The 12,319-nt window shown below is 35.9% G+C and overlaps 2 protein-coding genes and 2 non-coding genes across 8 annotated transcripts in view; 2 read left to right on the top strand and 2 right to left on the bottom strand.

The window, feature by feature from the left end:
* Positions 1–194: 194 nt before the first annotated feature.
* trim55b (tripartite motif containing 55b) lies at positions 195–9,855 on the bottom strand. 2 transcript variants are annotated; one of them, XM_067377150.1, is made up of 8 exons: positions 9,215–9,855; positions 8,690–8,859; positions 6,584–6,758; positions 6,346–6,441; positions 4,465–4,698; positions 4,034–4,056; positions 3,830–3,954; positions 195–2,098 (listed from the first exon to the last, which is right to left on the bottom strand). In XM_067377150.1, the coding sequence occupies exons 1-8, from the start codon at positions 9,332–9,334 to the stop codon at positions 1,929–1,931; spliced, it is 1,113 nt and encodes a 370-aa protein (XP_067233251.1). In that variant the 5' UTR covers positions 9,335–9,855; the 3' UTR covers positions 195–1,928. The 2 variants fall into 2 exon arrangements, with proteins under 2 accessions (XP_067233251.1, XP_067233250.1); XM_067377149.1 differs by having other exon boundaries at positions 213–2,098; positions 6,584–6,761; positions 9,215–9,829.
* Positions 8,711–12,319, top strand: part of pde7a (phosphodiesterase 7A) — a 53,202-nt gene continuing 49,593 nt past the window's right edge. For 3 of the 4 annotated variants that reach the window (XM_067377142.1, XM_067377147.1, XM_067377146.1), the window contains exon 1: positions 8,712–8,844. The gene's annotated coding sequence lies outside the window, so the exon portion shown is untranslated. Of the gene's footprint in view, positions 8,845–12,319 lie in introns of all 4 variants that reach the window. The other variant, XM_067377140.1, reaches the window with a different exon arrangement.
* trnaa-agc (transfer RNA alanine (anticodon AGC)) lies at positions 9,918–9,990 on the bottom strand. Its single transcript has one exon. It is a non-coding gene; the product is annotated as a tRNA-Ala (tRNA).
* trnay-gua (transfer RNA tyrosine (anticodon GUA)) lies at positions 10,506–10,591 on the top strand. Its single transcript is given in 2 exon segments — positions 10,506–10,542; positions 10,556–10,591. It is a non-coding gene; the product is annotated as a tRNA-Tyr (tRNA).

The following is a 12,319-nucleotide window of genomic DNA, read 5'->3' as shown; positions in this document are numbered from 1 at the left end:
TAGGTGTATATGAATCAAAGTGTTCAGAAGCGCAAAACTGTCATCACTCTCCATCAATGTTATTGTATAAGTGATCATTCAAAACTGTAGATGAAGAAAACGTTTGGGTTTCTTTGAAAAAAAAAAACTAAAAATATTTTCCAGTACTGCATTATTTTATCTGACAGACTTGAGTTTCATTGTAACATACAGTACATTGTTTAAGTTTGTTAATAAACTAATGAGCAACCATTAATTTTTGTTGTGCAAGAGAATGTCTTATATTTATATTTTTCAATAAAAATTTGAAAGCCAGTTTGACACCTCTTGTCTAGATTATTGACATGGAAAAACTGATTAAATAATAATAATTAAAAAAAAATGCATTGACTCATATTTCACAATCAGTACATATAAACTTACATTATTAAAAAAAACAAAAACAAAAAAAACATATTGTGAATATAACTGCAAAAAAACATGATAAATCTTATTACGGCATTAAGGATCAATGAAGGATAGTCATCCAGAGATGATTGACAGGTATCTTGTTGCTAATTGACCATGTGAGAACAACTCTTCCTTCATATGTATTATTCCCTTCAAATTTAATCCATATTTAAGATATAATTAAGAGTAAATGTGACCATACAACACTAAAAGGTACAATTTTACCATCTACCCTCAGAGAATTAAGCCTAGTAATTACAAACAGAGCTCAAAAACAAATCATAAACACATATACCTCAAAGTATATTGCACATGCTGTACAGACTGAATTATTAAATCAATATACTTGCTAATGTTCAATGACACTACTGTAATTTTTCAAAAAGGATATATTGAATTCTTTCTGGACTTGGCAGGATGTCTCCAGAAAAGAAAATTCACCTTATTTGTGCAAAATGTTACTGAACAAAAAACAGTAGCCTTGCATATTATGAAAAAGACAGCTGATTAAATTGCAGTATAAACACTGGCGCTGACTGAAATGTTTCACACCAAACCCAAATAACTGAAGTGTGGTGACTCATTCTATCTATGCAGCAACTGGAAATCATGGGTGTGAGTTTCACTGAACCATGTCCTAAATTTTATGGGTGCAGCACATCTAAATCTGATCAATAATGTTGTGTTCAGACAAACTTAAATCGTATGTTTTATACAGCACCACAAAAGATCCATTCTTTGCCAGAGGTGGAAGCCACACATATTGTTTTGGGGTTGTGCTCCCTGGGTCTCATTAAGTTTGTTGTAGCCGTTCTCTGTGTGAATCCAGCCACAGATGCACATCCTGTCACTGATCACCCTCCACTGGGCCAGAATATATGGTTTACGCAATGTCCCGGCGTCGTTATTTCAGCTCGACCACCGAGATGTGCGAACTACACTTGTTTACTCTTCGCCTACAAAACCAGGGGAAGACAATCCTGTGAGCAATGAGATGTGGAGATTACTTCCATGCTTTGCTATGGATGTTCCTTCAGGTAGATCAGGCATTTACTGTATATGTGATAAACCAATGCTTTCGGTCCAGATTGAACTGACTTGGATGTTGCTTTAAATTTAATACGTTACAAATGATCACACTACATAAGGGTAACCTTTTATTTGTCGTTAACGTTTATAAATATGAAATCCAAAACAGCGAATCATATCATTCATAACTCAAATACCACTGCTGTGCCAACTGCAATGAAACCACGTGAACACTCCCTACGCAGTAAACAACACCACAATCTTGGAAGGGGTTCGTAAATCATCTACATTTATATTTAGTCATGTACTGACTTATCTAAAGCAGTAACTGAAAGAAAAAAACAGTACCAGAATCTGAAGTTCACTGGTAAAATAGTCTGTTTTACAGCTGTAAGTGTCCTTATTGTTGTGAAGAGGTTGCAAAAAGAACGTTGGATCAATATTCATGTTGGCATGTGCACTTTGTGAAGTTAGGATGATGTGGCGGGTTTGCGTGTGCTCAGGGTTTGTGGGGGCAGGAGGGGTGGTAGGGTTTCGTACAACTGGTCCAGTGAGTCCGCTTCTCCCGAGGCTGTCTGCCCTGCCCGGTCGTCCACATCGATGGCCACCTCATCCTCGTCCTCCTCCTCTTCATCATCATCTGCAAAAAAATTAGAGTTTATGGGGTCATTCAAACATAACACGATTTTGCATTCCACCGTTTTTCTACACTTTATAAAATAATGTGTTTATTCAACAACAAACAGTCTGCATCATTTTTTTTTAGTGAACTTTGAGTGAATTTACGTTCAACCAAAAAGCTACATAACTTAATAATTTGTAGCATAAACACAAGTAGATTACTCAAAAAAAAAAAAAAAAAAAGTCACTCCAACTACCAGAGTTGTAGCCCTGGAACCTTTTAGCCTAATCTTATCCATTTCAGTTCAAACCAACAGCTATCATAGCACATGCCAGCATCATTTATTTAAAGGTGCCCTCGAATGAAAAATTGAATTTATCTTGGCATAAATGAATAACAAGAGTTCAGTACATGAAAATGACATACAGTGAGTCTCAAACTCCATTGTTTCCTCCATACATAAATCTCATTTGTTTAAAAGACCTCCGAAGAACAGGCCAATCGCAACATAACACCGACTGTTACGTAACAGTCGGGGTGTACGCCCCCAATATTTGCATATGCCAGCCCATGATCGAGGCATTACACAAGGGCAGAACGTCTGGATGTGCATTAAAAGGGACCACAACCTGAATCGGCGCATTTCTAATTATGCCCCAAAATAGGCAGTTAAAAAAAATTTATTAAAAAAAATCTATGGGGTATTTTGAGCTGAAACTTCACAGACACATTCAGGGGACACCTTAGACTTTTATTACATCTTGTAAAAAAACATTCGATGGCACCTTTAACATATATATATTTAATGAACAAGTATGATATTACTTCATGAATCTACTCTTCAGCACAATGGTAACCACAAAAACTTCATTACAGAAACTCTTTTAAATGTCAAACAGGTCTCCCCCTTCACTAAAAACAAATAAATTAACACTTACATTCAACATTTTTTCTCCTTATCCAGTCCTATGCAAAGCATGTTGGGAACTAGAAATCCACTGCCTAATTTCCGAAGTTATCAAGACAATTTCATTAAGTTACTACAACCTAATTTTAAAAAAAAAGTGATTTGAGCATTTGAGTTTAAACTACATACGATATTAAGTTGATGTAATGTAATGTAGGAACTTAAAAGATTTAATTAAAACAATAAATTAGAATTTTTAACTTGCAACCATGCATTTATTTAAGTTGTGGTAACAGGTCCCCAGAATTACTTTGTAGAGTGTATGTAAACATGCTTTTGTTATTTTCTTTGTAAACATGGACATAGTTGACCATTGCGTCTTCTGCAGCATCCCTCGCATAAACAGTGTTCTAAAAATGCGGCGCTCAAGATAAAAAAAAATAAAACTTTTTAAAAAACGTGTCCTTTTTTAACTGCAAAAGCACGTTCTGTGGCACCTAACAGTGTAAAATGGAAAAGTTGCATCTTCTCAACCTATTTTGAGTGTGAAGATACCATCAACCCCATACTGATGATCACATACAGGACTGACAGTTTTTAGCACCACATTTCTGGTGGATTTTGTATAAAATTGGCTGACAAATCTGATTAATATACTGAAAAGCCAGGCTGGCTTTTGAAATGGTTGCCCATTGAGTCACAATTTCAAAACATGCTTAAAGAGACTTCTGAATGGCACATGAAACTGTTATTTTCATACAGTAATCAGTTCAACAAGCTAACCTGATTTAAACCCACATGTAGACAGTCAAAGGTTAATGAGCAATTCAGGTGAGCCATACCTCTGGTGAAGTCAATATTGCGTAGGGCCCTGGCTTCTCTCTTGAAGCTCACAGAGTAAAGATCCATGTTCTCATAGCCGCGCTCCACTCGCTCCAGGTGCGAGGTATTCGATGCCTCTGCAATTCTAGTAAACAAGAAATCAATTCAGGGTATGTACAAAACATAAAATACACATTAATTTTGCAGAAAGGATCAACACTTACTTTTGAAAGAGGGGTTTGGAATTCTGAATGGCATGTATGAGAGAGAAAGAGATTTATTTTATGACAAAATAACATAAAAAGTATGTATAAAATATATTGAATTTCTACAGGGTTCCCACTTATCAATTTCCATGATCTTGTTCATTGCTGGCATAGATTTTCTTGCCAATCTTTTGAATTCATAGATTTCAATAATTATGTTTAATGGTGTACGAATGCCTCCAATAAGACCCTTAAACAGACAGACTGATATTTTCACTTGCTCAGGGGCATGTTTTTCATGAAACATTTACAAATATATTAGAGCAGAGCAAAACCAGAACATAGTATATTTCTCATTTCCATGAATTTTCTAAGATTTTTCTAAAAAGAAAATGTTTTCCATTATTGTGGTAACCCTGTTTCTAAAATTTATTGTGGGCTTAAAGGACCTGTAAGAAAACAGCCATCTCAGGTTCTTCCAGTGTCTGGATTCCTGTCTCCATGATTTTGTTCATGGTCTCCAGATGATCTCCATACTTCCTTGTAAGACCACGTAAGTAATTCAGTTTCTCTTCCTGTTCAGCGTTCACTTTCAGGTTCATCTCGCTCTTCCTGTCCTCCAGGATGGCGTACAAGTGGTCAAACTTTTCACACACATTCGACTTCTGTCGCCTGCCATTTTCCTGTAAAAATACAGAATAATATACAAGTCAATATGAATTACAATACATTCATATTTATAAATGTACAGTATATAATAAATCAAAATATATTTATATTATAGAAGAAATTAATACTTTTAATCAGCATTTAATCAGCATAAAATTGATCTAAAGTGACGCTTCTTTTGAACCTTCTATACACCAAAGAATCCTGAAAAAAATGAAAATCAGCATATTAGAATGATTTCTGAAGGATCATGGGACACTGAAGACTGGAGTAATGATACTGAAAATTCAGCTTTGGCATCACAGGAATAAATTACATTTTAAAATATGTAAGCTATAAAGTATGAGAGGCTGTGCTGTATCATGAATAAGTCACAGCTGAAGGGTGTTGTAAGCAACCCCTCAGCCGTGACTTATTCATGATACAGCACTAGCCTCGAGTACCTTATTGCTTTTATAAAATGGTTACCACACAATACAAATATTAAAGCCAAAAATATGTAACAATGCAACTTTCATGAAGTAAACTCTTACTAAAAGCCTTCCTTCCGCCAGAAAAAATAGTCCCTGACCGTGAACAGCAACAGAAGTTACATTATTACGCCATTATATGGCGCAAAGACTGTCTTTATGAGTGTGTCAGTCAGTAGCGAAGACTTTTACATTGAAAAGACTGAATTGTTGTGAACACGGAACAAGACGCAACTGACAAATGCTTTGATTAAAGCTGTCAGTAATGGGAAAACCCCTAAATGTTAAAAGGACAAGATAATACATCGGACATTTCAACTGATTTTTTTTTTTTTACATAGGATTGACCTGAAGGAAAATGCTAAATCTGAATGCAGGTAATAAATTCGCTCACTCTATCCCTTTCTCACAATACTCTTCTACATAATACAGTAAGCTTCAATGAACAATATCAATTGAGAACAAACAGTTTACGTTGCTAACAGTGTTTGCTAAGGGTGTTGTGTAGTGATACACAGAACCATTGGGTGAAGCGATCATAGCCGTGTTTTATCGTGAATAAAACACAGCTATTGACCAATCAGAATCAAGGACAGGGACTAACCGTTTTATACATTTAAATAGAAAACAGTAATAACTGTAATAATATTTGAATTTTTTTTCAAATAAATGCAGTCTTGGTAAGCAAAAGAGAAATCATTAAAAAAAAAATCACCCTTTTGAGCAGTAATGTACATATAGCATGTAATCACATAATCTCTCAGCATAATCTGTGCATTTAATTTTACTAAAGATACTATTGTACGATTGCAACACACCCGCAATGTGACAATGGACCACCAAAGTTTTTTAAAGATTAAGATTTGATACTTTTGCTCTCTAAATCAATAGTTTGACTACCTGTTTCTTTCCTTCGACCGCATATAACCCGCAACCTTGCTCACAATGACTTTCTGTCAGAGGAGCCATATGCTCAACAGAGACGGCTCATTTCTGCTTGCTTGTCAATCATGGAGCCTCTGTGAACGCAACTGTGAGGTCTGGAGAGAATCCAGCTTCCTGCCTGCCTGGCTCGTCCATGCCAGAGCGCGTGTATCTTTTGTCAGAGGAAGCGTTCTTACGTTCCTCATCAATAATCCTGTACTTATGCCAGGCTTTAGGGAGGGAGAAGCCCCACACAGGGTGACTAACCTCTATGGTTCTGCAGGTCTCCTCCAACTGACTGATGATGCCTTGGATTCTGTCATTATTGCCAACCATCATTGCTATTCCATCCGTGAGCTCTGTCTGGAGATGAGGACGTGGGTAAGCATATTAACACACAAACTGTAAAAATATATACAAACGCATACACTCTGACGCAAACTCTGGCGTACTTATGCAGACAATCATAAATATTAATATGCCCCCAAAGCGCTAGATTTTTTACCTTTTGCGTCTGGTAAATACTGTTAAGAGGGGCCACTTCACAGTCTTTATGAGAGCCGAACACTTTACACATAGAACAAGTGGGGACGCTGCAGGTCAGGCAGTATATGTTGATTTTCTCGTCTTCATGGACCTCACACATCGGCTGATCATCCTTCCTCTCAGGAGAAGGTCTGCTGCTGTGGAGAATAACAGATCCATGACTATCAATGTCTGAGGTTAAACATATAACAAATCAGATTTGCACTTTTCAAAGGTTCAAAGCCTCTCGGCTTTGCTTCATATGTTCAAAATCAGTGCTTAATGAAATAACTGTAGGGTTCACAAGGCCATATTGAAGGTCTGTGATGTGTGTCAGTATGCCTGGGAGACTCAACACTGAGTGGCGCAACTAAAAATAATTGTCCTGCCAGCTGACCATCATCTTTAGCCTTCTGACCTGTCTGAGTCACAGGTCTTGGGAGTCACGTGGACTCCGGGGAATCTGTCTGCTGCATTGCAAAAACACTGCCTGAATTATAAAGCTTTAAAAGATAAACCTCTCATCCAAAACAAGCTTTTTTTAAGTTCATAAAGTGAAACGCTTAAGTGGTATGCAAAGTGACAGGGTGGTAGAGAACTTAATAGTTCAACCTTGGGGAATTTCATTCTTAAAAGCATGTCTGCTGTTATTTTGAGAGTTTCTTCAGGTTTCTTAAGGTAATTCTTAATGCACTCTACTAAAAGGCTAAAGGATTATTACACTGCAACTTGGAATTATTACTTCAAACAGCTGTTTTAAACTTGATTTTACCTATACAAATGAATTTTGTTGGTATAAATTAATATATTTAAGTTGATTCAGCAGTATTAAATAATATTTTTTATAATTATTATTATTTGTTATAATTTTTGGTTACATTTTTTTCGGTATACCTAAACAAGAGAGGTAACTGTGAAAGCCCATTTCCACCACATGAAAAAAAAATGCAGAGAAAAAAGAAATCATGCAGTAGTAATTCATGATTATGACAAGAAAAGTAAAAAATATGACGAAGAATTGACAAAAAGCTAAAACAAAATTACTTTTTAATGTCCTAATTTCATTTTTTTTTTGTCATAATTTCAACTTGTCATAATTATGACTTAGTATTTCATCATTTCAGTCAATTTCAACTTTTTGTCGTAATTTCAACTTATATGATTACACAATAATTATGAATTTTTGGCCTGGTTTCACAGACAGGGTTTAGATTAAAGGGATAGTTCACCCAAAACTGAAACTTTGATGTTTATCACCACTATGTCCAACTGCCTTGAGCATCCGGTTGGTGAGGTCGGAAAACGCGCTCTGATGACGGAAGTGATCTCTCTCGTGTATATGTCAATGAGTGCGAGCGATCACTTCCGGCATCAAAGTGCATTCAGACCTCACACATCCGGATGCTCAAGGCAGCTGGACATAGTGGTGTATTAGAGGTAAAAAATTATATAAATACTGTTTGTTTTCTCGCACAAACCGATCGTTTCGTGTCTTAGGACATCAATGTGTCGTCACGAGCCGCAGGGTTTGATTTGGATTTGTCTGTGCATGTTTTTTTGACTCTTATAGATGGAAATCCCATTGACATGCATTATACGGCTGACAGACCGCAACGGTTGGAGTTAAAAATCATCATTTGTGTTCTACTGAAGAAACAAAGTCACCTACATCTTGGATGCCCTGGGGGTAAGCAGATAAACATCACATTTTCATTTTTGGGTGAACTATCCCTTTAAGTCAGGATTAGGCCTTAGTTCAATTAGGACTTTTAAGTAGCTTTTATAAACATGCCTTAGAAAAAAAAACATTACTGGTGTGCATCTTGAGATAAAACCATTTTATAATATGTCAGTGTAAGTTACTTTCAGTTAAAACAGCTCAAACATGCATTTTAGTCTAGGACTAGCTTAAGCCTTGTCTGTGAAACCGGGGTTTATGTCATAACTATAATTTACCAAACTCGTGGTTCATGAGTCATACTTGGTAACGATTCAACCTACTTCATTCTGTATTACACAAGGGATCTTGTTAAACCACATGGACATCCTATTAGAGCTTCCTGAGGTGTCCATTCCCAGATCTAACCTGATGTACTCCTGTTTGTACATGTCAATGATGTTTTCCACCAAAAGGTTTCTCTGCAGACCGTAGACACCATGGCGGTCCAGCACAACTTCATGTCTGCAGGATGGACACCTGAAACGGCCACCTGACGTCACGCTGCCTCCTCTGGTGGGAAGGTATGGATTTGAGGACTGTATGGGGAGTGTGTATAGGACAGCAAATGAATAACACATTTTTTGGAGAATAGTCACTGTTTATTTACAAATATTCATATATTTTAGCTTTCTGAGTAAGGTACATCCCAAAAAGCCAAGCTCTAAAAAAGGTGAATAAGCTGTAGCTAGCAACACTCTGATAACCAATGTTATAACTATAGTAATGTAAAATGTAAATTATAATACAATTACAGTTAATATTTTACAATGTTTAAAACAATTTATGAAAACCTCCACGCCTGTATAAAACAATTTATTAGTTTTCTAAAAGATGGGATATCATTTTTTTGTGATAAATGATGTTTACAAACCAAAAATATTGAAACTGTACCTGAAAAATGTCATTTGCACATTTCCGGCAAAGATTGTGTTGACAAGGAAGAATCACAACCGGTTTCGTGAACATTTCCAGACAAATGGGACAAATAAGCTGCTTCTCCAAGCTGTCCATCCTGATTTGAAGAGCAACGGCTCCACTGAAGTTGAGAATGAGACTGTTTTGGATTGAGAAAATTAAATTGTCCCAGTTCTTGTGTACGGGGTGAAATCAGGCCCTCACCATTGCCCAACCGCCTGTCTGTACCCTCTATAATGAGGCTTGGCATTCCCCCACGCCAGGGCCCACTATCAGTGAGCGCTGTTTTTAGAAAGCCGCACGTCAGAGGTTGCCATGTTTACTTGCCCATATATGAAAATTATACTGTTGACTGTTGTTGCATCTCTTATTAAACGTAATAAACACAGGAAACGTAGAAATATAGAATTAAAAAAATATTTAATACATATGGTAAAAATGCATAATTGAATTTCAATATAAACTGTAAAAATTGTAGTACTGGAATGCTGATAGGAAATTAAATTACAGACGTATAACTTATATCAACCAACACGCAGACTCAACGCAAAGTAGTAGCCCATGTAAGTGCCAGAAAGAAAGAAAAATCGATGACGCAAAAATATTATAGACGTCTTTAACATAATTCCGGTAAGAGAATATAACAATACAATAATGGCAATGCTGTTAGAAAAAGCTTTGGAGAATGCGGGCATCGATCCCGCTACCTCTCGCATGCTAAGCGAGCGCTCTACCATTTGAGCTAATTCCCCTCCATGCTAGGAATTGTGAAACGCTATTTTTTTTCTGTAGAGAATTACACAATAGTAGCTACATTATTTTGATATTTCATATATGGAATTAATGTAATTTGTTCTATCATAGCCATGTATCAATGTATCCGAATGTTGCACTTTTGTGAAAGTATTTGAAGGCTAACGTTAATGTTTAACATTTGTTTACATTATTTTTGCTATTCAACTTTGTTAGATGAAACGATGCGTCGTAAGTTTGATATTTCTAACGAAAGTCATCTGTTGATAATTCAGTGGATAATTCAATATTATCTATATCATTTTTAGTCCAGAAATGCCCCGTTAATTTTTTAAATGTGTAATTCGGTGCAAGTCACGGCATTATTTCCTGGGCTTATTTTTCAGGAATCTTCACAAAGTAAATTTATTATCAATTAAAGTTTTTATTCGCAATGTAACGTTATATGAACTATTATGCAGCATTTAGTTTCACTTTAGTTAAAAGCCGGAAACGGAACTAAGATATACGTGTTCCTTCGATAGCTCAGTTGGTAGAGCGGAGGACTGTAGCGGTTACACTGACATCCTTAGGTCGCTGGTTCGAATCCGGCTCGAAGGAAACGTTTTTGATTTTGTTTTTGTTAATAATAGTAGTGTTTTATTCTTACACTCAGTGTAGTTCAAGTATAAAATATTGGTAACACTTAACATTAAGGTTCCCTTATAAAGGGTTTATAAAGGTGTTTGTTGATGAGTAATAAGTCATTTACAAAGTACAATGTAAAGTGTTACCAAAATATTTGTTCAATGGACTTATATGCACGGAGCGTTCTTTAGAACTTCCGCAATAATAAAAGCCAGCTGGAAAACTCCCGGTGAAATGTCACTTAGTGGTGTGTTAAGCATCAATAGTGTAATACTTAGTTTATAATCAGAATATAGTCACTTAAATAGTCAACTACAATTAATGTAGGTATTCAAACTAAAGACGACATAATAAATAAACAAATAAAGACGTACATCAGTGTTCCTGCTCGGCTTCATTCAATTAGACCATCAGTTTTTACACTTTCGTGTGAAAAAAGCGTCAAAAATTCAAGATTTATTGTGCACTTTAGTTAGATTAATTGAATAAAATGTGAGTTTTCATAAGTGAGCCAAAATCGTACTGTGCTAGCTTTCTGTGTAATTAATTCATAAGAAAAGTTATTGTTTTTCATGATATTTTGTGAGTACTTCATTCTTCACCTTGACAAAATGTATTTTTAAAATAGTGATTTTATAATGTTTAATATTTATTCAAAAGCGAAACTGATTGAAAAACTAGGCACAAATAAATGCTACTCTGCCGCCACCTGTTGGTTCATAGTGGTAATTCATGTCTTTTTTATTTTAAATAAAAGTGTTTTCTATCAAATGTTTGATTTCCTATTACTTGAAACATTAGGTTTTACAAATGGGGGCAATCTCAATAATGTTTGTGGTCATCACATTAAAAATAACATTTAAAAAGCTGGGAAAATGTTGCGTGTCGAATTACTGACACGACTTTCTTATTCAAACGTTCCCAATAGCTTCGTCTTTATTGCAATCAATTAAACTGGTTTATTGACAAATTAGGCAAGTGTGATAACGGCATTAAAATATAAATACAACATTAAAAAGTCAACCATTGATGGTTTTGTGCTGAAGAATGACAGCTACCAGTTCACTGGAAATGACCAAGCTGGCTTAACGAAAACCAGGAAGTAACCGTGCATGTGGTCAAAAGGTCTGAAAACAGGCCAAAGGGCTCTGTGCACATTATATTGCATGAAGATTTTCTGAAACAAGAAAAACCACATCTATATTCAAGTACATATGACAGAGCAAATAAAATACTGAAACAGCTGTTAAAGGGTTAGTTTACCCAAAAATGAAAATTCTGTCAGTTAATACTTACCCTCGTGGCGTTCCACACCCGTAAGACCTTCGTTGATCTTCGGAACACAAATTAAAATATTTTAGTTGAAATCCGATGGCTCGTGAGGCCTTCATATGGAGCAATGGCATTTCCTCTCTCAAGATCCATAAATGTACTTAAAACATTTTTAAATCGGTTCATGTGAGTACAATAGTTCAATATTAATATTATAAAGCGACAAGAATATTTTTGGAGCGCCAAAAAACAAACAGAATAACGACTTATTCAGTGATGGCCGATTTCAAAACACTGCTTCATGAAGCATCGGAGCATAAATGAATCAAATGTGTCGAATCATGATTCGGATCGCGTGTCAAACTGCCAACGGCTGAAATCACGTGACTTTGGCTCTCCAAACAACAGATTCGACACACTGATTCATTT

This window comes from Chanodichthys erythropterus, chromosome 23 (genome assembly GCF_024489055.1).
Source record: "Chanodichthys erythropterus isolate Z2021 chromosome 23, ASM2448905v1, whole genome shotgun sequence".
NCBI lineage: Eukaryota > Metazoa > Chordata > Actinopteri > Cypriniformes > Xenocyprididae > Chanodichthys > Chanodichthys erythropterus.
Note: the sequence above shows the minus strand (reverse complement) of the source record. Positions and strands in the feature narration are given on the sequence as shown.

What these genes read in the sequence shown, in the direction of transcription:
- trim55b (XM_067377149.1), bottom strand. Translation starts at nt 9,334, where the DNA reads ATGGACAGCTTGGAGAAGCAGCTTATTTGTCCCATTTGTCTGGAAATG. An exon ending in AGACCTGCAGAACCATAGAG is followed by an intron (nt 4,699 to 6,345) that starts GTTAGTCACCCT and finishes GTATTTTTACAG; the next exon opens with GAAAATGGCAGGCGACAGAA. An exon ending in CAATATTGACTTCACCAGAG is followed by an intron (nt 2,099 to 3,829) that starts GTATGGCTCACC and finishes ATTTTTTTGCAG; the next exon opens with ATGATGATGAAGAGGAGGAG.